General features: G+C 41.4%; 1 protein-coding gene across 2 annotated transcripts in view; it reads left to right on the top strand.

The window, feature by feature from the left end:
- uggt1 (UDP-glucose glycoprotein glucosyltransferase 1) overlaps positions 1 to 23,883 on the top strand; it is a 38,632-nt gene that overhangs the window by 7,216 nt on the left and 7,533 nt on the right. Inside the window, exons 7-27 of one of the 2 annotated variants that reach the window (XM_079573848.1) lie at positions 3,094 to 3,190; positions 3,261 to 3,339; positions 4,021 to 4,121; positions 6,712 to 6,872; positions 11,656 to 11,747; positions 13,057 to 13,207; positions 14,444 to 14,563; positions 14,665 to 14,750; positions 14,868 to 15,003; positions 15,092 to 15,223; positions 17,481 to 17,645; positions 18,589 to 18,709; positions 18,807 to 18,905; positions 19,030 to 19,053; positions 19,723 to 19,817; positions 20,914 to 21,120; positions 21,212 to 21,343; positions 21,463 to 21,593; positions 21,658 to 21,753; positions 23,119 to 23,221; positions 23,363 to 23,442. In XM_079573848.1, the coding sequence (XP_079429974.1) occupies positions 3,094 to 3,190; positions 3,261 to 3,339; positions 4,021 to 4,121; positions 6,712 to 6,872; positions 11,656 to 11,747; positions 13,057 to 13,207; positions 14,444 to 14,563; positions 14,665 to 14,750; positions 14,868 to 15,003; positions 15,092 to 15,223; positions 17,481 to 17,645; positions 18,589 to 18,709; positions 18,807 to 18,905; positions 19,030 to 19,053; positions 19,723 to 19,817; positions 20,914 to 21,120; positions 21,212 to 21,343; positions 21,463 to 21,593; positions 21,658 to 21,753; positions 23,119 to 23,221; positions 23,363 to 23,442 (2,408 nt within the window). The remainder of the gene's footprint in view (positions 1 to 3,093; positions 3,191 to 3,260; positions 3,340 to 4,020; positions 4,122 to 6,711; positions 6,873 to 11,655; positions 11,748 to 13,056; positions 13,208 to 14,443; positions 14,564 to 14,664; positions 14,751 to 14,867; positions 15,004 to 15,091; positions 15,224 to 17,480; positions 17,646 to 18,588; positions 18,710 to 18,806; positions 18,906 to 19,029; positions 19,054 to 19,722; positions 19,818 to 20,913; positions 21,121 to 21,211; positions 21,344 to 21,462; positions 21,594 to 21,657; positions 21,754 to 23,118; positions 23,222 to 23,362; positions 23,443 to 23,883) is intronic. The other variant, XM_079573849.1, reaches the window with a different exon arrangement.

The raw sequence follows: 23,883 nt of genomic DNA, 5'->3' as shown, positions 1-23,883 counted from the left end.
TACAAGGCAGTTATTATAATTTACTGCATTTACAGACCAACAGAAGGTTTGGTCATCATTGTAGTGTGATATAGACTGGTGCTATGTGATTGAAGAAAGCATAATACCCCCTCTTTAAATATTTAATGCATTTGGCGGAGTTTCCCTGACATTCAGAGTAGCACCGGGGGACAGCCACGTGCCTGAAACAAGTCCGGGATGAATCACAGAGCATCTAAACTCTTTAGAATCTCCTTTATGGAAACTCTGCTGAACCTGAGATTGCAAGGATGGACAGTTCTGATCGGTGAACATCTATCGCTCAAAAGACAGAGGAAAAATAAACCATAGCCTTTTGAGGTTAGGTCATTGCAGTCGTCAAATCCTCAATTGTGATTCGATAAACCTCGCAGCCCTAACAGCCGTACAGTCACAATAATATGCATGTCGAGTGTCTAGTTTTATTTTACCAAGTGAAATAAGTTAGCATTGGAAAGCATTTGAAAATAGCAACGCCAGTTCTCCCTCCAGAAGTGCGGGAGGATAAATTTAGCTCTTTCATTTACACCTCCGAGAGAGATTCAGCGAGTTAACATGTCGACTTCCCTTCCTGCTTCTCTCAAATTCCAATTCTGTTTTTTTTTTTTTTTTCGCCTGATGATTATGTAAAATTATTCCCGCCATCTGTTCGGCGGCCGCGCTGGGCAGCGGTCAGGATGTTACGCGCGCCGGCTTTTCATTGTAGTTTGCCGTTTAAAAGACGACTCCAGACAACACGCGCCTTATCAACAGCTGACGCTCCGCGCGTGAAGGTTGTCACCGTATGAGATTTGCATCGAAATGAAGCCGAGCTGAAGGAAGTTCCAACATTTGTTGTTCATTCTGTATAAAGTTTTTTTCTTTTAAATATACGTTAAAATCCCAAACTTTGCCATTTTTCTTTTAGTGATGCCACTGTTCACTGCAGAGAATGATATCTTGAAGTAAAGTGTTTTAATAAAACCTGTGCCTCTGGAGTAAGTGTTTTTCCAGCTGAAATCCTCCATGAAGTCAGTTTGTTTAATTGATTTTCCTACTCCAAGTTAAAAAATACTTGTTCAACTGGCTGATTTTGTTTTTACTTACCTACACAAATCTAGGGCACATGTACTGTACTTCTTTTTGCAGAGTGCCTTTAATGTTACTTTTCGGCTTTCCAAAGGTTGTGGTAATCCAAATAGTTGACATAAAACATAAAACACACAATGATGAATAAATAATAAACAAATAACCACTTTATTTTACACTACACTTGTACATTGTACCTGCCAAATTACGTACGGTGTAATGTGCTCTGTAACGATGTCTAATAACTTGAACCAATAGGTTACATACACAGTGGAATAATATGTATTTGTAGTTTGGATGTAATAGATACAGACAGCATCTCTTAAAGAGACTAGATGGAAGTTGACATTTGTATACTCGCTACTGCCACCTCAGGTCTTATGTGTAACTGCAGGTTCTATATAAAGCTCGTGCATGACGGCACTTCAGACGCGAAGTAACACCTTTTTGAGTGACAGGATTTTAGAGGCAGTTGTGATGAACAGGTCTGGGCTCATTCCAGGACATTGGAACATGTAGAGGGAGGAAATACATAATTTTCATATTTTTAAACTCCATCTAGTCCCTGTAACAATATTGTTTTCTACCCAATAAAGACACAGACATGGAGACGAGCAAAGTGGTTCAAAGAGAATGCGACCATGACTGTGTCATGGGGTGACAATGGCGCAGCTTGTCGAGCAGCTTGTCGAGCAGCTCGTCTCACGATTGGAAGGTCGGGGTTTGAATCCCGCTTCCTGAAGGTGCACTGTCGTTGTGTCCTTGGGCAAGACCTCCAGTGTCTGTGTTCACTGGTGTATGAATGAAAGTGTGAATGGGTGGCTGGTTCCTTTATATAAAGCACATTGAGTGCCTAATGTAGGTGGAAAAGTGCTATACAAGTTGAGACCATTTACCATGATGCTTCATGTTAGCATCATGCTACATGCTAACACTGGCTAAGACTGTCGTTTTTTCACTTCTACTGAACAATCTGATGTGAAAAAACATCCATATGGACCCGATTTATACTGTACCTTATTTCTGTGCGATAAATAAGTTTATATTCCGCCAGAAAGCGGCTAAAGAGAGTGGAATTTTGTTTCCCAAAACATACTTCCTTCCCCGTTGGCAAGGCCACGCCCCCTTGTATGACGAGAGGCCGTCTGTATCGATAAGACATAAGACTCTTAGTCTAACCCTAACCTTAAGCCCAAACCTTTATTACATTATGTGCCTACAAAGTACTAATACACATTATTACATCGTGTACTACAGGCACAGTTTATTATCGATTGGTACAAAGCAGTATTATACTCTAGTATTTAATTTGGTACAATGTATCAAGGAACTGGAAAATAAAGTGCAACCATTATTTTTTAAAGAGGCTAGATGCAAGTTGGTCATTTTTATACTCACTACTGCCACCTCAGGTCTTATACGTAACTGCAGCTTCTATACTAAGCTCGTGCATGACGGCGCTTCAGACTGGAATGAACACCTTTTGAGTGATTTTAGGGGCAGTTGTGGTGAACAGGTCGGGGCTCATTCTACACATTAGGACATGGCTGGAACATGTAGGGGGAGGAAAATACATCATTTTAACATTTTCAAACTCCATATAGTCCCTTTAAGGTCATCAGTCACGAGATACATGGCTGATTACTTTCCATATACATATTTTTTCCCCCCAAACTTTGGATATTTTTGACATTCTCTGAAATCTCATTCATTTCTCCTATCGACTTTTGGGGGAAATAATGTCACTGTGATTAGATTTTTTTTTTAATTTTATTAATTAGTACCTGTGCTTCTACGGGTGGGGCTCAGGGCTAAGTGTAATTTTAGACTTGACTCATTTTAATGATCTAATTTATGCTTTAATAATACGTCTAACTTTGATCCAGGCCTGATGGTATTTGGAAGGTCAAATATATCGTGAGGTGGTGCTTGATGTGCAATGTTTGAGAAAATTAAAATGGTGTTTTCAAACAATTGACCAACTAACGATGTTCTTTCCTCTCTCAGAAACCCAGCACTAAGAAGGTGTACCTGTCCGGGTACGGCGTGGAGCTGGCCATTAAAAACCAGGAGTACAAGGCCAAAGACGACACACAGGTCCAGGGTAAGAGCGCTGTTACCGCGGAGAACCAGCTGATCAAAGCGCTAATCAAACTAACCTGCCTCTGCTTCAGGAGTGGAGGTGAACGCCACCGTGATCGGAGAGAACGATCCCGTGGATGAGGTCCAGGGATTCCTCTTTGGCAAACTCAAGTGAGCGGCGTGTGATAATACGAGGCAGATTTCTCCACCATTTGGCAGAGGCTTTAGCCGCCCCCTCCCACCTTATCTCCCCTTTCCAAAATATTAATGGGAAATTAATCTTCGCTGCAAACATGAGCACATCTACCCACGGCGTTCCTCTGCCGTCTGTGGCGCCGTCTATTTCGAGTTGTTTGAGATTCGGAGATAAATTAATTCAACTCTTGATTCAAATACGCAGAGTTTTACCATGTTCCAAAAACGTAAAGAGGCTGCACAGCGAAGGGGAGCAAGAGGAGGGAGGGGGAGGGGCATGTAAATGAAACTACAAGATGTTTTGTTTCAGGCTGTTGTAGATGTTGTAGTGAAAAATGGTGATTATGTATATCGATTATCACGATATCGGCGAATCGTGAGGTTATTGCGAGCCACGTATCGCATATTGTATCAAATTGTGAGGTTCCCATCAAGGCCGTGGGAACCCAGGGTGCTGAGGGGGCTGCAGCACCCCCTGGTGGATAGTTTAGGAACTGCAGACAATATTAATAAATAGGAAATATGCACAGAAAAAGCATATTTGGGGTAAATTTTGTCCCTCAGCACCCCCGAACTAAAACATCTTCCCACGGCTCTGGTTCCCATCTTTGTCTCGGATTCATACGTAGCATTAAATGCATATGTTTCCCCCCCCAGGACCCTTTACCCTGAGCTGAAAGAGCAGCTGAAGGAGCTGAGGAAACATCTGATCGAGAGCACGAACGAAATGGCTCCGCTCAAAGTCTGGCAGATGCAAGGTGAGTCTGCAGGATTCTGATTTTGCTTCTCTGCGTCTCGCGGCGCGAGTCAGTTCACTCGCGTCTGAATCGTGTCATGTGGGCGGCAGAAAGACGCGACTAAAACCTCAGTTGCAGGAAAACGTGTTTGAGTTTTTAAGCCCGATTTTGGATTGCCCGGGAGAAGCGTGGGTGATTTTAGCGTCCCAAATGTGACACACAGAATGCAGCGGCCAATGAAATGTGAAATACACAGACAGAAAAACACCGTAGCTGCTTCCCTTTTCATTTCTCTGTCATAGCAGCGGTGCGGTCTGCGTGGGGCTGTGGCAATTTATTTGTTAGAGCTAGTTAATGGCCATAGACACTTTTTCCAGCTCCATTTCAACTATTCAGCTACTTCTCTCCAACGTCTCCGTCTCGGGGCTGATGTTCATCTCTTTATTTTATTAAATCCACTGGAAATACAGATTCAGGTTCACTTTTCCCTCGCCTTTTGCAGTGCAGGTCCCGCTTCTTCCTGTCACCGACTTTTATTTCCATTTGACAGAACTATGAACAAGTTCAGGAAGCCCCTGCCGTTCTTACCATTCTCAGTCTTTATGTGTGAACCCCCAGTCGTTCTATAATCGCACTAAATCCACTCGTGTACTGTTGACCTCCAGTCTTCACATAATCTTTTAACCTCTTGCCACCCACCTAAACCAAATGCATTCTGTCCTCTTTGGTTGTTATATAGGCCTGTGTAACACCTCATTTGAAAGCCAAGACCCACGAAACTGATCTTTTTCCTCGCGTTGTTGCTGTGTTGTGTCACCTTTTGTATGGTTGAGTTTTTGTCACATTTTTGTTGAATTTTTGTCACATTTTTGTTGAATTTTTGTCATTTTTTTGTGGAATTTGTGTCACATTTTTGTTGAATTTTTGTCACATTTTTGTTGAATTTTTGTCATTTTTTGGTTGAGTTTTTGTCACATTTTTGTTGATTTTTTGTCACGTTTGTTGCGTTTACGTCCTTGTTTTCTTCTCATTTTTTGTGGCTATTTTAGTGCTTTTTTTTCCAAGAAGCTTTTTGATTAGGGTAAAGCCAAACTGGAGAAAATAGGATCCGTTCAGGTGGGAGTTAAGAGGTTAAGATAGAAAAAATCTTGTAGTATGTGCTCAGCTTTTGGCTCTCCTAAAATGATGAAACGTCTGAGTCTACACTCATAGACGCAGGTGACGGGCAGGTGATGTCCCACGCCCAGCAAAGTTCCCAGTCCGGTCCCAAAACCACAAAAACATGACTGAATGATGACTTGTATTTGATTCCAGTTATTGTTTGAATACATCCGCAGTGTGGCTTTGATGGGAGGTCTTGCCCTGTTGTGATTTGTGAGTGCCTGTTGGAGGGACTTGGAGGCTGCCTGTCTGTTCTGTCTGTGCTGTCTCTATCCGGGGCCCGCGGGGCTCATTAACTCCCTGTGTTTACAGATAGAAGATGGGGAGGGGGGGGAGAAGGAGGGGGCTCTCCAGAGGGCAGTAATCACACAGGCTATAACGCCAGACAGACGAGCTCAGCGCACCAAACATCCACCTCACAGCTCTTATGCATCACAACTACTGTTAGAAAAGTGAAGCAGTTTGTAACAGGGCGCTGCCAAAGCATCGCTCATGACACATCGGGATCATTTTGCATCACGATACCGCTCGTTCCAACCGGACGTTTCTCTTGATTGGTTAATCCACCTGCTAATTATTTCTTTTCCCATTTTTGCCCATTGTTTAGCCCACTTTCCTCAATTTTTTCACTTTTTTTTCCCTTGACATTTGAGATGATCCCTATATTGTACATTTGCATATCGTCCACACATTATTATTCTGTTTTCTGGTTCTAGATGACAGATATTTTATTATAGGTGTGGAAAAAAGTATCGTTCAGGTATCGGTATCGAAAACCAAGTATCGTTGAAGTACTGGTATCTCAGCCCTAGTAAAGAATAGGAAAAATCTAGGGTCTGCAACTAACAATTATTTTGTCATCGATTAATCTATCGAATATTTTTACGATTAATCGATTAATCGCTTGGCTGTGAATGGTGTAGGAAAATTGGATAAAATTTTTTTTAAAAATCACATAAAGCTAAAGTGGTGCCGCTTGAGGACGTGTTGATCAAAAATGACAAAAATGTGACAAAAAATAACAAAAAAAATGACAAAAAAAAAAGTCAAAAAAATATACAAAAAATTATAATAAACGTGACAAAAAATAGCAAAAAAATGACCAAAAAAAATACAAAAAATGTGACAAAAAATAACAAATGACAAAAAATAGCAAAAAAGTAAATGTTTGTTGGAGGCTCTTGGCGCTAATTCTGCTTCTGATTGGATGAGACACAGACGGGTATTTAGGAAATTTGCAATATACAAAACACTACATACACACAAAGTAGGTTTCATCAAAAATACTACATTTTCATGTCAGATTTGCTCTATTTGAGTCTGTGTGAACCAGAAAACGATTAATCGATTACTAAAATAGTTGTCGACTATTTCAATAATCGATTAGTCGTCGATTAATCGATTAGTCATTTCAGCCCTAGAAAAATCATTTTTTCTTTCCCCCTTCCAGACCTGAGTTTCCAGACGGCGGCTCGGATCCTGGCCGCGCCCGCCGTGGAGGCCCTCAACGTGATGAAGGTCCTGAGTCAGAACTTCCCCACCAAAGCCAGATCCATCACGAAAACCGTCGTGAGCGCCGAGATCCGCAAGGAGATCGGAGAGAACCAGAAGGTACGACGTGTTGACAAAACGTATTAGGGAAATGATTACCCAAAAGAGTCAAATAGATCTGATGAAAATGCAGCCAGTTTGCACAGTAAATGTAAAGGGTTTGTATCCACAGACATGAGGCAAACTTGGTTTTACGGATAATTGTAATGTAAAAAATGCACTTAAGAGGTTAACCCTTAACTCGCACCTGAACCGAGCACATTTTCTCCAGTTTGGCTTTACCCCAGTCCAAAAGCTTCTGGAAAAAAGCTGTGAAAATAGCAACAAAACTGAGACTAAAACAATGATGGAAATGTGACCATAAAGTGAGTAAACATTGACAAAAAAGTGACGAAAAATTGATGAAAAAGTGGCAAAAATGTCACAAAAATGTCGCAAGAAATTGACGAAAAATTGAAGAAAAAATGACAAAAATGTGACAAAAAAATGACAAAAATGTGACAAAAATGTGATACAAATTTGACAAAAAAACGACAAAAATGTGACAAAAAATGACTAAAAATTGATAAAAAATTGACGATAAAAGGACAAAAATGTGACAAAAAATTTACAAAAATGTGATAAAAAATTACAAAAATGTGACAAAAAATGACAAAAATGTGACAAAAAAATTACAAAAATGTAATAAAAAATGACAAAAATGTGATGAAATTTTGAAAAAAAAACTACAAAAATCTGACAAAAAAATGACAAAAATGTGACAAAAAATGACAAAAAAATGACAAAAAAGTTACAAAAATGAGTTGAACACCCAACAAAAAAATGATGGAAAAAAAATCTGATGTGAGGAAAAAGATCCTCTCGGTTCAGGCGGGAGTTAAGAGGTTAATGAACACACCACACCAGAAAAATCTACCTCTTGCAGCATTGGCTTAATAGTGACAAACTAAATATGAGTTTGAATAATAAAGATAATCTTACTAAGAGAAAAGGAATAAAAGGAAGAGAAAAAGGCCGTCTGGAATCCAACCACAACACAACTGCACTACTGCATCAAAACATACCTCGACTATTTGTTCGTCTTCAGACAATAAAGTCCCTAAAACAAGCTGACTCGGTGGGTAATTGCTTTTTCATTGGACCGCGCCTCTTTCACCTTTGCACCCTGTCCAGCTGTGTCCCATTTCCTCCCGTCGCAGACAGGAGCTCTGCAGATGGAGGTGGACAAGCCGCAAACGCCCTCATCACCAAGCCATCAGTGTTCATTTTCACCAGGACTGGACGCTATTTTAGTGCTTTAGTTTCCCCCCAATGATTTGTACCACCAGGGGTAGACCAAGATCACAGGAGGACTAAAGCGGGTTTAGAAAGGCTCTGGTGGCAGTGGTCCAGATGGTAGAGGTTCTAATTCCGGCTCCCGTAGGTGCAGACTGTCATTGTGTCCTTGGGCCAGACACTTCACCCATGTAGTGTGTGTGTGAGTGCTTCGTGGTGCGAGGGGCCGATGGCTCAGATCCACAGCCTCGTAAAGCGCAGTAAAAGGACAAGGAAAACAACTTGGATGCATTAAAGGGGCGAGATGCAAGTTTGCCATTTTATACTCACTACTGCCACCTTAGGCCATACATGTAACAGCACCTTCTCTATTAAGCTTGTGCATGACGGCACTTGGGACCCGAATTAACACCTTTTTGAGTGACAGCGCAGGATTTTAGAGGCAGTTGTGGTGAACAGGTCTGAGCTTAGGACATGGCTGGAACATGTAGGAGGAGGAAAATACATAATTTTAACATTTTTAAACTCCGTATAGTCCCTTTTAAAGGATACAACGCTCTCCAATTAAAATAAAGTCTGATTTTTTTTTTGTTTCTTGACCAACCAGGCATCAAAACCTGTTTCCTTAAAGCTGCCCTCAGATACATTTTTCCAGACCGGAATGGTGGCATTCCCACATTGCATCACTAGATACGTCACATTGAAACGGCGAGCGAACTTTGTACCACAGAATAGGATGAGCGTCGCACCTCCCCCGCCTCACAGTGCACCCCCCAACACGCCCCTCACCTTCACCTGCCCCTCACCCTGTGAACACAAACACATGCAGAGATCGCAAATGTTTGAAGCAGCCGAAGCCGCAACAGTTAGCGGCTAACACGCTACGACTAAATCCTCATGAAATGTTTAATAATCCAATAACTACAGGGAGCCGTCGGGTCTTTTTCCTCCTTTTTATGATTAAAAAGCAAAGCAGGCACCGGGAGACTGTGAGGCGTTCAAGGGTTGCGGGGGAAAAAGACTTCTACACTGTAAACTTTTAGAACATTTCCATTTAGAACTATTTATTTGCAAAAACAACATTTACGCAAGTCTCAAAATGTTGACTTTGCTGCATGTCTTGTTTATGCTGATAAATGTGTGTTGCTCACAAGATTAATGAGATTTCTGTATCTCATTGAATCCATAATCAGAGCAGCGTGTGGAGGGGAGTGAGGGGCGGGGGTGAGGTGGGAAAGCCAGGTGAGAAGGGGGGGGGGCGAGAGCAGGGTTCACTGCTGACAGATGTTCAAAGCTTTGGAAATCTTTTTATAACCTAACCCAGCTTTATACTTCTCAATGACTTTATCCCCATAGTATGGCAAAATGTGGAAAAGTTAAAGGGGTGCCCATACTTTTGCATCCCACTGTAGATTTTCTTTATACTAAATGTTTTGGACCAGTAGTATCTGGTCAGTTGTAGCAGTAAGTTTTTTTTTCTCTGCATCATGCTGGAACCTTTTAACCCCTTAACTCCCACCTGAACCGAGCACATTTTCTCCAGTTTGGCTTTACCCCAGTCCAAAAGCTTCTGGAAAAAAGGTGTGAAAATAGCAACAGAACTGAGACGAAAACAATGATGAAGATGTGACGAAAAAGTGAGAAAACTTTGATGAAAAAGTGACGAAAAAATGACAAAAATTTGACAAAAAAGAACAAAAAAAATTACAAAAAATGTGACAAAAAATGACAAAAAAGACAAAAAAAATGACAAAAAAAGACAAAAAATGTGACAAAAAATGTGACAAAAAATGACCAAAAAATGACCAAAAAATGACAAAATGTGACCAAAAAATTACAAAAAAATTACTAAAAATGTGACAAAAATGTGACAAAAATGTGACAAAGAATGTGACAAAAAATGTGACAAAAAATTACAAAAAAATTACAAAAAAAGTACAAAAAATGTGACAAAAATGTGACAAAAATGTGACCAAAAATGACCAAAAAATGACAAAATGTGACCAAAAAATTACAAAAAAATTACTAAAAATGTGACCAAAAATTACAAAAAAATTACTAAAAAATTACAAAACAATTACAAAAAAATTACAAAAAAATAAAAAAAAATTACAAAAAAGACAAAAAATGTGACCAAAAAAAGACAAAAAAAAGACAAAAAATTGATTTAAAAAAAAAACTAAAAAGTTACAAAAGGAGTTCAATCCCCCCCCCCCCCAAAAAAAGGGTAAAGCTGAACTGGAGAAAATGCTCTCGGTTCAGGCGGGAGTTAAGAGGTTAACAGAACCTAGACCTACTTTTGCAAAAAAATGTTTCCCTTTTAGTCTTTGTCTTTTGACCAAACCTTAACCCTTTTTATTATGTTTTTTATCATTGTTGTTATTTTGTCAGCCAAATGCAGATTTTATCGACTGAACCTCTAATACACACGTGTCAAGATCAAGGCTTTGATTTAATGTGGCCCTTTGTCAGCATGTCAAAAAAAAAGCCCATTCCTGTGCGGAATTATGGATTTTTAGAATGAATGCTCACTCCAACCACTAGGGGGCAGCTTTAATTTGAAAAAGGAAAGAATTCCACACGTGTCCAACAGAGGGCACTGACATAATGAGAGATCAGCAAAGAAACAACATATTAAAGCCATGTGGTAAATGGTCAGTGGAGTGAATGAATATTACTTTGTGTAGCACTTTGAGAAACATGTGACACAGACTGATGAGGCACAATAAGCATTAGCCGTTATTTATGAGGCCACAGTCCTTTACAATATATGCAGCCCGCGACCCGCCGTGGGGGCTGAATGTCGGCCCACAACCCAAACGACTTCAACACCCCTGCTCTAATAGTCAATGCAAAAGTCTCGTCACTCATATTTACCAGTGAAAATATCCGGAAATCACCATTCTTAATTTCGCTAATTTAACTTTTTAACTTTAGCTTTGTTTTTGTCCGCCACAGCGCCACGTCGGCGAATGCTAATGTGAAATACAGTAGGTTAAGTGCCGGATGAATAGCGCGTGATTGTTATTTTCCCCATCGGTCTTGGCCTCCCGTCACCTCTGCACCTTCTCCAGCTGTTTTCCATTTCCTCCACGCTGCAGACGGCGCTCAGACCTAGCCAACATCCTAATTACCAAATCTGTGACTCATCAGCAAGCGCGGCGCCTCCTGCTGGGCGAAATGACTATTGATTGAAGCTGTTTAGACACATTTTCAAACCCCCCCCCCTCCTCCTCCTTTCCCTTCTTTTTTTTCACACGCACAAGTTTAGTAATTGCCGTGTCTGGATTGTAATTCTTTTCCGATGTCTTTGTCTCGCGGTAATGAGATTTGACTTCCCATACAATGGCTTTGAATGTTTCTTTTTTTTTGTTTTGCCCCGGAGTCTGATCATTACATTTATTCACAGCGGAGAATGATTGCGGTGATTTTAAATAGAGATGTCATTGTTGTTTAGGGCCGCTGTCATGTCTCGCTTTGGTTAAGGATCTAGTTGTGGAATGTAATTTACTTTGAAAGCGTCAATTGGATCTGTAAATATGGTTTTCATTCTTCTTTTTATCTGCAGTTTTTCAAAGGAACGCTCGGATTGCAGCCCGGAGATTCAGCTCTGTTCATCAACGGACTGCACATAGATTTGGACACGCAGGACATCTTCAGGTATTTAAAAAAAACAGATAAAAAACAAACAAAATCAGTAATGCATTACATTTGTTTTGGCTACATTACACTTCCCGTTTGTCAGAAATAAAACATTTTTTATATTTAATCAGGGGTAGCATAACAACACAATGTGTGAATTGTGAAACATTTATTTGGCATCAAATACTTGTTAGCCTTTAGTTTCAAGACTAAAAAAAGCTTTTTCTATGGACACAGAAATCTCCTCCACAGAAGTATTTACATCATGCCTAAAGTTTGTTAAATACTAAATCCGGCCCCAAGCTTTATCCTCAGGCCCCACAGCACATATCCAAACAGATATTGAAACACTAAAAAAAATGTTTTCAATTTAAAACATTTCGGGGGGAGGACCTCCGGCCCCCACTGTTTAGTTAATGTGGGCTTGAGACATATTTTGACACGGATGAAAATCAGCCCGCGACCAAGCTAACTGGCTGCCCCTGTTTGTAAGTGACCATCGATCCTTTGCTAATTGTCCAACACATAGTTCTTAAATGTCTTTATTTATTTAAACGAGTCACGCTGACTCCCCATAGGAATAAAACTGAAACAACAAACCGATACTTACGGAAGTTTCCAAAATCAACGCATCATTAGAAATTAAATTAGATTTAAACTGGCATTAAATTTAAATTCCATGGATTGGAAAATGTTGACATTGTTCAACAATTTTTGCTGTATAAGTTCATCAAAAATACCAACATTTGGTGAAAAACAAACCAGTTTACCACATTTTTTCCCTCCAATGTAGCCCGTTTTGTATGTAGCCCCAATTTGCTTTCCTGTTTGATTTTGGCAAATCTTAAGAAATTAAAGATGCACCGATTTCTTTGTGCGTTTGTGGCATTGAAAATAGTATTTGGACTTTAAAATGGCATTAAATTTGACTTGCTTCTGCCTGTGTAAACCCTGTGTGCAAGAAGCCTATCATTTTATAATATCATTTTGCACAAAAAACTGTAGGCAACGACAACAAATCATTTCACCTTCAGAAATTCTCCAAGGAACATATACAATACAAATACAAGTGCAACTCTCAGTTTTTCAGTTTTCACATTCTTCATAATGAGCTATTTCCCCCATGTGGTGTTAGTATACAGCAGACCACCAGAGGGCAGCAGTTGTTCACAAAAAACACATTGCATGAGAGCTTCTGTCAAACATTGTGGTTGGCCCACACATTTTACAGGTCCCTTATTGCACATGTTTGACTCAAAGCGCCTGCAGCCGTTCTTCCATTGCCTGACCTGTCTCCCCCTGTGTGTGTGTGTGTGTGTGCGTGCAGTGTGTTGGACGTGCTGCGCAGCGAGGCCAGGGTGATGGAGGGCCTGCGCTCTCTGCTCATAGAGACGCCTTACATCCACGACATCCTCAAGCTCAACGTGCAGCCCTCAGAGTCTGACTACGCCGTGGACATCCGACACCCGGCCATCAGCGTGAGATTTCCACTGTTTCTGCTACAGGGTTGTTTTTACTGCAAAATGAAACCACTGCACCACAGAAAACTAAACACTTACACATGTTTGTTCTACTTTTGAGACTTGAATGACCTGTGTTGTGACATATATCCAAAAACACAAAAATATGGAATTTATGGTGATTACATGCAAACAGGAGAAACATGTCACTTATTGCAAATAAGGCAAGGCTTACCCGAACCCAGAGAGGACCGTAAATTAAACATGGTTCATATTATCAGCAATGATGCGTAAACAGGGCTGTAAATGCTCTATCTGACGTTACCCCTGGTTACCATGCTATTTCCACCCTATCGCCTTAGCTTTAAACATATATAAAAACAACCATAATGGATTGTCTTAGTCAAGTTTTCACCTCGTCATTCGCCATTTTGGGTCATTCAAAATCTTCGCTGTACAGCATTACTACGGCAACACACAGGGACAAACTACATCTTACATGCTGTCGAAGTATTATGAAGTATTAAGTCGGTTGGTGGCTTTGTGAAACATGCTTTACAAACCATATTAAAGTGATGCTCTGTAAGACTGCAAAAGGGGGGGGAAATTAGAAAGACAAAAAAAGATATTTCATAAGTAAATGATCAAGCTCCGTTCCCCTCCCTCCTGATTGGACCTGACCTGAGGACGGGTCACAGGAAAGCTCATCTCATTGGTCAACGTGATGGCACCGGGGATTCTCATTAGTTGCCGAAATCAGCGAAGGCATGGACTTTAGAAAAAATAAAATAATTTCATATTACTTTAGTAACTTTAAATTGCAGGTCAATTATCCACAATCTGTATGATTTGTAAAACATTCAAACTAGCAGACTATCACCGTCACCTTTAAGTGGATGACAAACTAATGGCACTAGGCTCCACCCGATGCACTTACTGTAGACTTCTTATGGAATAGGAAAGAAAGCATGTTTTTATTTTGAAACCTTGGCCTGTTTACAATAGTTACTCTCCTCTTTGCTACAAACTGCTCAAATACAAAAACATATGACCAGATATGTACTTATTCAATCATTATTACAAACGATGAGTGGAAAAATATCTGGTTGATACTTGATTTGAACTTGCTTTGCCCCTGTGCTCTCTTACATATTATTACCGCATTGGATCGTGATTGAATATCGCTTTTCTTTGTACAGCCAAAACATATACTGCCTGCCTCTGTAATCTAATCCCATTTGTATTTCATTTTAGTGGATTAACAACCTGGAGACGGACCACAGGTACAGCTCGTGGCCGTACAACGTCCAGGAGCTGCTCAGGCCGACGTTCCCCGGGGTGATCCGGCAAATCCGCAAGAACTTCCACAACCTGGTGCGTGCGCTCAGTCCTGCACTGGGGATTAGAGACGATGAGAATAACAGAGCGGAGTGATGTGAAGGCTGTGTGTGTGTAACGTGTGTGTGTGTGAGCAGGTGATCATCCTGGACCCCACTCAGGAGAACTCTGCCGACCTCCTCAATGTGGCGGAGATGTTCTACACCAATAATATTCCTCTGAGGTTTGTGTAGAAGACCTCATGTGACCCTCAGATTCTTGTGTATTTGTTACAGTAATAATCTTTTATGTCTCGGGAACTAAATGATATTCCCCCACGTGTGTGTTTTGTGCGCCGCAGGATCGGGCTTGTGTTTGTGGTGTCGGATGAGGACGACGTGGACGGGATGCAGGACACCGGCGTGGCCCTGGTCCGAGCCTATAACTACATGTGCGACGAGGTCAACAGCCAGAGCGCCTTCGAGGCCGTCATGACGGTCCGTGCACATTTCTACAACGGAAAAAAAATAAACAAAACATATCGCAGGTGTCCTTTTACCCTGAGCTTGTGCGTTTGTCCCGCAGATGTTCAACCGCGTGGCCCCCGGTGGACAGCTGACCGTAGCAGACGTGGTCAAAGTGCTGGAGAAGAGGTTCCCGTACGTGGAGATCAGCAGCGTGCTCGGCTCAGACTCCAACTACGACACCAACAGAAAGGTGCGCACACTGGGGAGTTTTCAGCCGGGTTTATGGCTGAATTTGGGGCGATAGTCTTGTGGCGTCTTCTGCCATTGTGTCCTCGTTCTAGACGCTTCACTCACATGACCTCGCCCAGTAAATGGTCTCAGCTTTTCCACCTGCATTAGGCACTCAAAGCACTTTACATCAAGGATCCACTCACCCATTCATACTCTGATTCATACACCAATGCACGCAGACACTGGGTGGCAGGATGTGGATAGTGTCAACGTAGAAGGGGATTTTTGTGAGTTCAGTGTGTGGCTAAGACATGAAAAGCCTTAAAACTACACACAAAGATGAATTAGGGCTGTGCTATTTATCAAAATTCAATTACGATTTTCATTATTACATTATCGAGATAAAACTATAAGGATGCCCTCCTTTGTCCATCCAAAGTGAAGAAAGTCCGTCCTGTGCGGTTTGTGTGATGCGTCCGGTCGGCTGAAATACCAGCGTAGTGTTGTTGTATTTGTCGTGAAAATAATAATAATATTATAATGAAAGTTTTATTATGTAGCTCTTGAGATAACGCTACTGATAAGTGTTCACCTTTTGCTGAAACGACAACCAAAGTTTAGGAGGTTCTACATCCTTTGCCCAGGCACTGGTTGTTACAGAAAAGTCTAAAACTCTTCAGAGGAGCAGATCTCACAAACGCAGCTCAAAGCAAACTTGCATTATTTCATGCCCCCGTGATGAGTGTTTATGTTCCCTTTGCATTTCACGTGCTACTGACATGCTTTGGTCCGACATAAATAAACAGAAACAGTGCTGTTTGATGATGTCATCAGGCCGTGCGCTTGGTTTTCTTGGGCAGGTGTGAGGGCTGACCAGCAGGGGGCAGGTGAGCCAGGGATGTCTCTAATAGAGGATTAGTTTAATATAATTTGGACTTTTTTATCTGTCCAAAGAAAATCTTTTTCTTTTTTATTGAAAAATAAGTAAATAAAATAAAGTTGTTGTTTTTTTCAATGGCAACATATAATCGTTTGAATAATCTTGATTTAACGGGGCTAGATGCAAGTTTGCCATTTTATGCTCACTACTGCTACCTCAGGTCATACGTGTAACTGCACCTTCTATAATAAGCTCATGCATGACGGCACTTCGGACCCGAAATAACACCTTTTTGAGTGACAGTGCAGGATTTTAGAGGCAGTTGTGGTGAACAGGTCTGAGCTCATTCTACACATTAGGACATGGCTGGAACATGCAGGGGAGGAAAATACCATAATGATACCATATCATTTTAACATTTTTAAACTCTGTATAGTCCCTTTAAATTATTACTAAAATAATCGTGATTATAGTTGTGTCTATAATCGAGCAGCCCTAAGATGAATGCATTTACAAGGAGGATCATTTATTTTACCTGCTTTGACTGAACCACAGATGTAGGAACAACAATGCAGGTGACTGCATTAGGGTCCAAAGTTTGCTTGTTGTTCCGCGTCCTGAACCGGGCCAGACTTTTGAGATTTTAGATAGAATAGATAGAAATTGAAGGACACCTTTCAGTCACGTAGCTTTTACAAACCTCTCTAAGTGGAAGCCCTGAACCAAACTCCAAACATCGAGCCTTGGATACAACATGTGACAGAGGTTAGAGCTGAACTCTGGGGGTTCATAGCTGTGAGCCACAGATGTGTTTATTGTGTTGAGGCTAAATGCTAACTGTGTACCATGCATGTCTTGAGAAGCTTAAACACTGACTCCGACTGAGGCTCTGTTGACTGTACAAAGAAAGACTTTTCTGTTGCCTCTTTGATGCAGTCATTTAGTCTGAGGAGTGGAAGCAGATTTTTGGTAAATCCTGCTGTGGCTGGACTGACAGTGCTGCGTCTTTGCATTGTAAACAGAACCACCTGCTGGTTTGTTTATATAAATATGTGCTCTCTGCAGCTTTGTGTCTTTCTGAGCAATGAATACGATTACATTCAGTAAAGAGTAAAGATATTCCATGTTTGTATTACTGTATGGTTTTACTTCCTTCCTCAAAATGGCGGCATTAAGTTAGAAACGCATGCATTCCATGAAAGAGGTCGTTAATTCCTTTCAACTTTGGAGCTCAGCAGCAAAACCACAGCCCGGGCTTCTCAATTAGCGATTGATTGATTTGAGTTCCTGTTTTAAAAGTCCAGCTCAGCTCAGCCACACAACAGAAATAGACTGAGATATGAACTGATACATGCATTTCGGCAATATAATCTTATAAGATTTTCAAACCCCTCAGGAGGCGAAGGCGTACTACGCTCAGACCGGCGTGGGGCCCCTGCCTGTCGCCTTGTACAACGGCATTCCCTATCTGCGCGAACATCTGGACCCGGACGAGATGGAGACGGTCACCATGCAGAAGATCCTGGAGACCACCACCTTCTACCAGAGGGCCGTCTACCTGGTACTCACTCGCTTACACCATTCTAGTTTGGAAAAGTAAAAGTATTTGAATGATTGAATGACTAAGGAGCTTTACAATGGCCGCTCTTCTTAGCGACTGTAGATTTCACAAACACTTTACCAAAATATAGATAATTTTATTATGCAGCAGTTTGAAAATGGTTTCCATTTATTCATATTTGTTACAAAATACAAATCTATAAAAATTCCCATAAATGATGAAACTGCTATTGTTTTTGAAACTTGTGTAAATATCGATGAAACCATATGTTTAAACCTGGCTCTAGATTTTCTTTCACTGAAAATATTAACCAAATTTGAGACAGAAAACTTGAAATTAAAGCAGTACTAAGCAACTTGTTTACATTAATAAATCCTTTCCTTAGTCCCTCTGGGGGTAATACAAGTATTAATGGGATGATTGGGGGGTCTTTCATCTCCCCCTGGTGTCTCTGACCAGAAAACCACAATAACAACTTTGCTGCCATCGGGTCGGAGCCACCAATACACATTCATGGAATCACAAACAGGCTAACGGGCAAAGCTAACTGTGGGCTAGCACCACTTTAAACAGTATTTACAGCCAAGTTTGAGTGAAAAAAAAAAGATTCCATTGTGTAATTGGATGTACAATATATCCTCTCTCCCTTTGTCTTTTCTGTCAATGTAGTATTTACTCCCACGGACAATTAATACGTTAAAAAAAACGCATTGCTACGACCCCTGCAGTTGCGCTTATGGCCTCTAGGGGCAAGAGTTACTCAGTACCGCTTGAAAGTTTTCCTATTCACCTGCAGTGAGTATGATGAAAATGAGACTGTCTGAACCCATTGCACAGAGCTGTATAAGTGGCGTGATTTGGATTCATTTCTGTCAAATAGGAGGATACAAATTCTCACTCTGGAAGTCCCTTTAAAAACTTTGTGAATTTGTTTCCTTCTCAGGGCGAGCTGGCCACGGATCACGACGTCATCGACTACATCATGAACCAGCCCAACGTGGTCCCGCGCATCAACCCGAGAGTGCTGTCCACGAACAGGGCCTACCTGGACCTGTCCGACACAAGTGAGCGCGGGGCAGAGGTCCCATCTGACCCAGCTTCATTTCTATAGCACATTTCATAAGCAGGATCAAGAGCTCATTCTAATGTGTGTCTTTGCAGATAACTATTTCATCGACGACTACGCTCGATTCTCGACTCTGGACGTGAAGGAGAAAAACACCGCTATTGCAAACAGTATGAACTACATGACAAAGAAAGGTGCGTAGGTTAAAGAGTGCTTTCTTAGCCTTTTATATAAATGTGTGTGCATACTTCCTCCTCATGTATTGTCCCGTTGTCCGTTCTTTCCTCTTTGTGTGCTGTTGAATTTTCCCGGTTTCAGGCCTCACTTCTACCAACAAACATGGTAATTTTGTCTTTCCTCACATCCCCTTGTGTCGAAATCAAGCGCTTCCTTCATTTTAACTTACTTTTTCTATGTGTGGCAAACGATGCTTAGAGTCGGATACTTGGTTTGCCTGTGCATAATCTATGTTATGCCATTTAAGTCGGAAAAGCGATCAGTGGAAGTTTATTTTTGGTTGGGCGAGGATTTGTTCGAAATTCACGGCATCAAAAACATACCTGGAGTAGTATTTCACTTTATAATGACGGTTTTGGAGTAATTCTATTCACTTTGGTTGTTTCTTCTTCTACGACTTCTACCATTTATCATTTTTAAAGCCCATAATCCACCCAGTTTTGTCCTGAGCATTTTCACGCTCAAAGTGTGTTCATTGCAGTGCCATCGATTTGCATCAGGAACTCCAAAGTGAAAGCTTTCTCTTTCCGAGGGCGCTCCAAAAACATGTAGTGATTCTTCATTTAGTCTTTTAGCATGCACTGGTAATGCATGAGTAGATTTAGAACTGCACTGTATAGCAGTAGTGGAGCTGTTGACCGTCCTGAGCGGACAGTTTGAACTCTGCATGCTCAATATCTGGCTAGAATTTAGGAGCATGATTAGATCTTGCACATTTTAATGGTAAAACTTTAAAGACGTCACTGTTTTTTGATTATATTTCAAACCTTTCAGATGACGGCTACATCCGTCCCGTGACCTATTGGGTGGTGGCTGACTTTGACTCTCCGTCCGGACGCAAGCTGCTCTATGATGCCATCAGACACATGGTAAATACATTTATTTATTATTATTATTAAATACATTGTCTGCTGCTGATTGGATCAAGTGCACCCCGTTTTTAAAGGGGGGGTATTATGCAAAATCGCCTTTTTCAAGCTTTACATCATGTTATTATGTCATTCCCTCATTAAAAACATGCCTGAAGTGTTGCCTTGGCACATTCACGTATTTTTTAGTAATCTGTAAAAACTCTGATGGCGGCCATTTTAGGGACAGGTTTGCCTGAGTCCTCCTAGAAATGCCCCCACCTCCTGGAGACGCCTCCGAGCTTTCGTCACCAGCCGAGTAACCAACCACTGCTCCTCAGCAGAACCCCCTCCCCACTAATGCCACCATAGACTGTAAAAAATAATGGACTTCTTCTGCTCACTCCTCCCCGTTTACCATAATGTCCACGGTCGTGGGGCAATTCATTTGCAGACTCCCCCTCCCCAGCTCTGACGAAGCATGTTCCTAAAAAGGAGATACGGGCGGGATTTTCACCGTAGACTCCGCCCTTGCGTGACGTGTAGCTCGCGCTGCTCCAATGCTAACAATCCGAGCCTCATTAAGTACGAGATTTCAAAAATTCTTTTTACGAAAACCAGCCTGGTTTCATATGTTGTGATTAACCCAGCGTTACCTAGCCTAGTCTAGTGTTAAAAAAATTGAAACCAGGCGTTAAAGTTGTTTTTAAGGTGTCTAAACTCCAATGCTTTTCAATGGGGGCCTAGTGGGGATATGGAGGTACTACAGCAATGGCGGCCCCCAGTGTCGTGGTCAGCCAGCGCACATTGGATGCCACAGACAGCGTGTGGAGGGGTCGTGTCGGAAAGGGTCAGAGGTTCTTAAAGAGACAGAGGCCTATTTCAAGACATTCACTACAGACATTTTGAGAGAGCAACTTTATACAAGGCAGTTATTCTAATTTACTGCATTTACAGACCAACAGAAGGTTTGGTCATCATTGTAGTGTGATATAGACTGGTGCTATGTGATTGAAAAAAGCATAATACCCCCTCTTTAACCAACCACAGCCAAGTCTCAAAAACGTAGCTAAACAACAAAACACTAAAGCAATTCTTTCTTTATCGTCTTTTACAGAAATCCAGCAACAACGTCCGACTGGGGATGATCAACAACCCGTCCGCCCCTGTTTCCGCGGAGACGAGCCGCGTGGCACGTGCCATCTGGGCAGCTATGCAAACGCAGTCGGCTAACAACGCAAAGAACTTCATCACCAAGCTGGCCAAAGAGGAGACGGCCGCGGCTCTGGGGAAGGGGGCGGATATCGGGGAGTTTGCAGTTGGGGTAAGAAGATTCCTTTTTCTTTTTTTTTTTTTGCAATTGGTTATACTTTTTTGTTACTCATTAAGGCAAACCGGTATGTTGTGTTTTGCAGGGTATGGATATGCCACTGTTCAAGAGCGCCTATGAGGATTCTAAGTATGATTTCCTGCTGTCCCACGCCGCCTTCTGCAGAGACGTTCTCAAACTGAAGAAGGGACAGAGGGCGGTCATCAGCAACGGACGAGTAAGTCTGTCACTTCACTGTTTATGTCACTTTTTGTCGCCTGTTTTGGCGTTTTTCTAGTTCCCTCTCAGTTGGAAACACTTCTGTTTTGCTCTCATGCGCTGCCTTTCTTTCTCCAGATCATCGGCCCTCTGGAGGAGGAGGAGGTCTTTAATCAGGACGACTTCCTGCTTCTGGAGAGCATCATCCTGAAGACGTCCGGGGAGAGGATCAAGAGCAAAGTGCAGCAATTTGGAATCGAGGAGGACCGGTAAGAGGCTGGTGTTAGCGCTATTATGTTTTCAGCTAACTTTAATGAACCGTGTGCTCCTCAGGGCCAGTGACTTGGTGATGAAAGTGGACGCTCTGCTCTCCTCTCAGCCCAAAGGAGAGGCCAGAGTGGAGTACGGCTTTGCAGATGACCGCTACAGGTAAAGCCAATACAATGTATAAAGCAGTGTTTCGAACACGTACCGAGGAGTACTCAAGTCAAGTTTTTTGTTACTATTAAAGAAGGTGAAACTACCTTTCATGTTGGTACGTCAAAGGAAAGCTTTTCTTACATTTTTACATGTGTTACAATGTTTATTGTTAGAGTAATGAAGCTTTATCTGAAATTCTTTTGCAAGATTTATACAGAAAGTCAAATTTCATTATTTGCAAAGCAATGTTAATTCCCAAATACAATATTACTAAGGCCACAAACTTACTTCATAAGATTTGCAAAGCAATTAATAAAGGAACATTGTGATATTTAAAATCAAATAGGACACAACTGCACCTATGAAAATTGTTGTAATCTGACAGAAAATATCACTAATGAAATGTATTTGAAACAGGATGATGAACGTATAGAATAACAAAGTACTAGAATCCACTTTCATGTGGACATAATGCCTATAGGGCTTTATAGACTTAAAAACATTATTTTGACGCTTCAGCATTGACATTTTCCGTTTTATAATTTGAAACCATGTGCGAGAGCAGGGGAAGACTTGGGGCTGGGGCTCCCCCTGTAGGTAGCAGTGAGATTAACGTGGTGAAAAGTTTCTTTCAGTTTCGATTTACAGCATGGCTTTGAGAACAGATTATGGGCTTCAAATAAGTAGTGGACAGTTTGGGATTTTAACTGACACAAGGAAATACAGACTGAAGTGCTCGAACAGTAGAAGAAGAAACAACCATGAATGCGTGAATGAAGTGCATAGGGCTCCATACTCCATAGGGCTGGGTATTAATTCGGATTTCCCAAATTGATTCAATTCGATTGATTTTCAGTTCAGTTAAGGATATCACGCTACACCAATTTAACTTGGATATGGTAGACATTCTCAGAAGAACTAATGCTGCAAATGGAAACTAAGTTTGTGCATTAGTAAAAATATGAATAAAATATGAGTGAAAAATATGAATATTTACATTAAGAACTGAACCCATGTACTTTTTATTTAACATGACCTGACCAAAACAAAAATGCAAGAAGGAACAGGACATTATGATGGGAAAAAGACGTATTAAAAGGATCGATTTCAGTTTTTTTAATTATAGATATTGGTCTATTCAAAGGAAAATATATTAAAATTGATTAATTAAACCCAGTCCTACTACTCCAGGTCTGTTTTTGACGAGGGAACAGCGTTAAGGTAATCCAGTTTGTAGGAAAAAAAGACAATTCTCCTTTACCTTACGGATAAATCATCTTTAGATTTAGTAACAATAGTTTTCAATAACCCGTCTCTAATATAGCAAACCGATTTGGAACCACAGAACATTGTTTTTTCTTCTTTTCACATCAGCGCAGTGAAGATCCGCCCAAAAGAGGGAGACGTGTACTTTGACGTCGTCGCCGTGGTCGACCCCGTAACGAGAGACGCTCAAAAACTGGCCCCTTTCCTGCTGGTGAGTTCCCTGCCCTGCCATGTTAATAAAAATAAAAAAAGAATGCAATAACCCAGTTTTTATTTGTTTGGCCTGTACCGCTCCGCACTTCAGCTTTATTGTTATCGGCGGGCCGTAACATTTGTCCCCATGCCTCCCCAGGTTATGAAGCAGCTGGTAAATGTCAACCTGCGGGTCTTCATGAACTGCCAATCCAAACTGTCCGAAATGCCATTGAAAAGGTGAGGGAACGGGCTATCAGGAGCTCATGTCTGTGATATAAGGCCATTGAAGGGCACGTGGAGAGTCACTGGGGCTTTTTCTTCACTCTGACAAACCCTCACATAGAGCCCCAAAGCCAACCCCCAGAAAAATATGAGAAAAATCTGTTGTTTATTGAGAAATGTGGGGTTAAGTTTCAAGTTTAATGGTTTTGTATCGCCCAATATCACAACAGAAGCCGCCTCAAAGGGCTGCACCAAACATTAAGGCAATAAAACAGAGCAATAAATATGACAATTAAAAGTTCAGGTGAATCCAGGCAAATATAATGTCCAATAGGAGGTAGCGACGAGCGGCGTGGGCGTCCCCCGTCCTTAGACTCTCCAGCACGGCGAGGAAAAACTCAAAAACCCGGCAGGAGAAAAGAGAAACCTTGGGGAGAACCACAGAAGGAGAGAACC

This window comes from Gobius niger (genome assembly GCF_951799975.1).
Source record: "Gobius niger genome assembly, chromosome: 16".
NCBI classification, from domain to species: Eukaryota; Metazoa; Chordata; class Actinopteri; order Gobiiformes; family Gobiidae; genus Gobius; species Gobius niger.
This window is presented reverse-complemented; position numbering and strand designations above follow the sequence as displayed.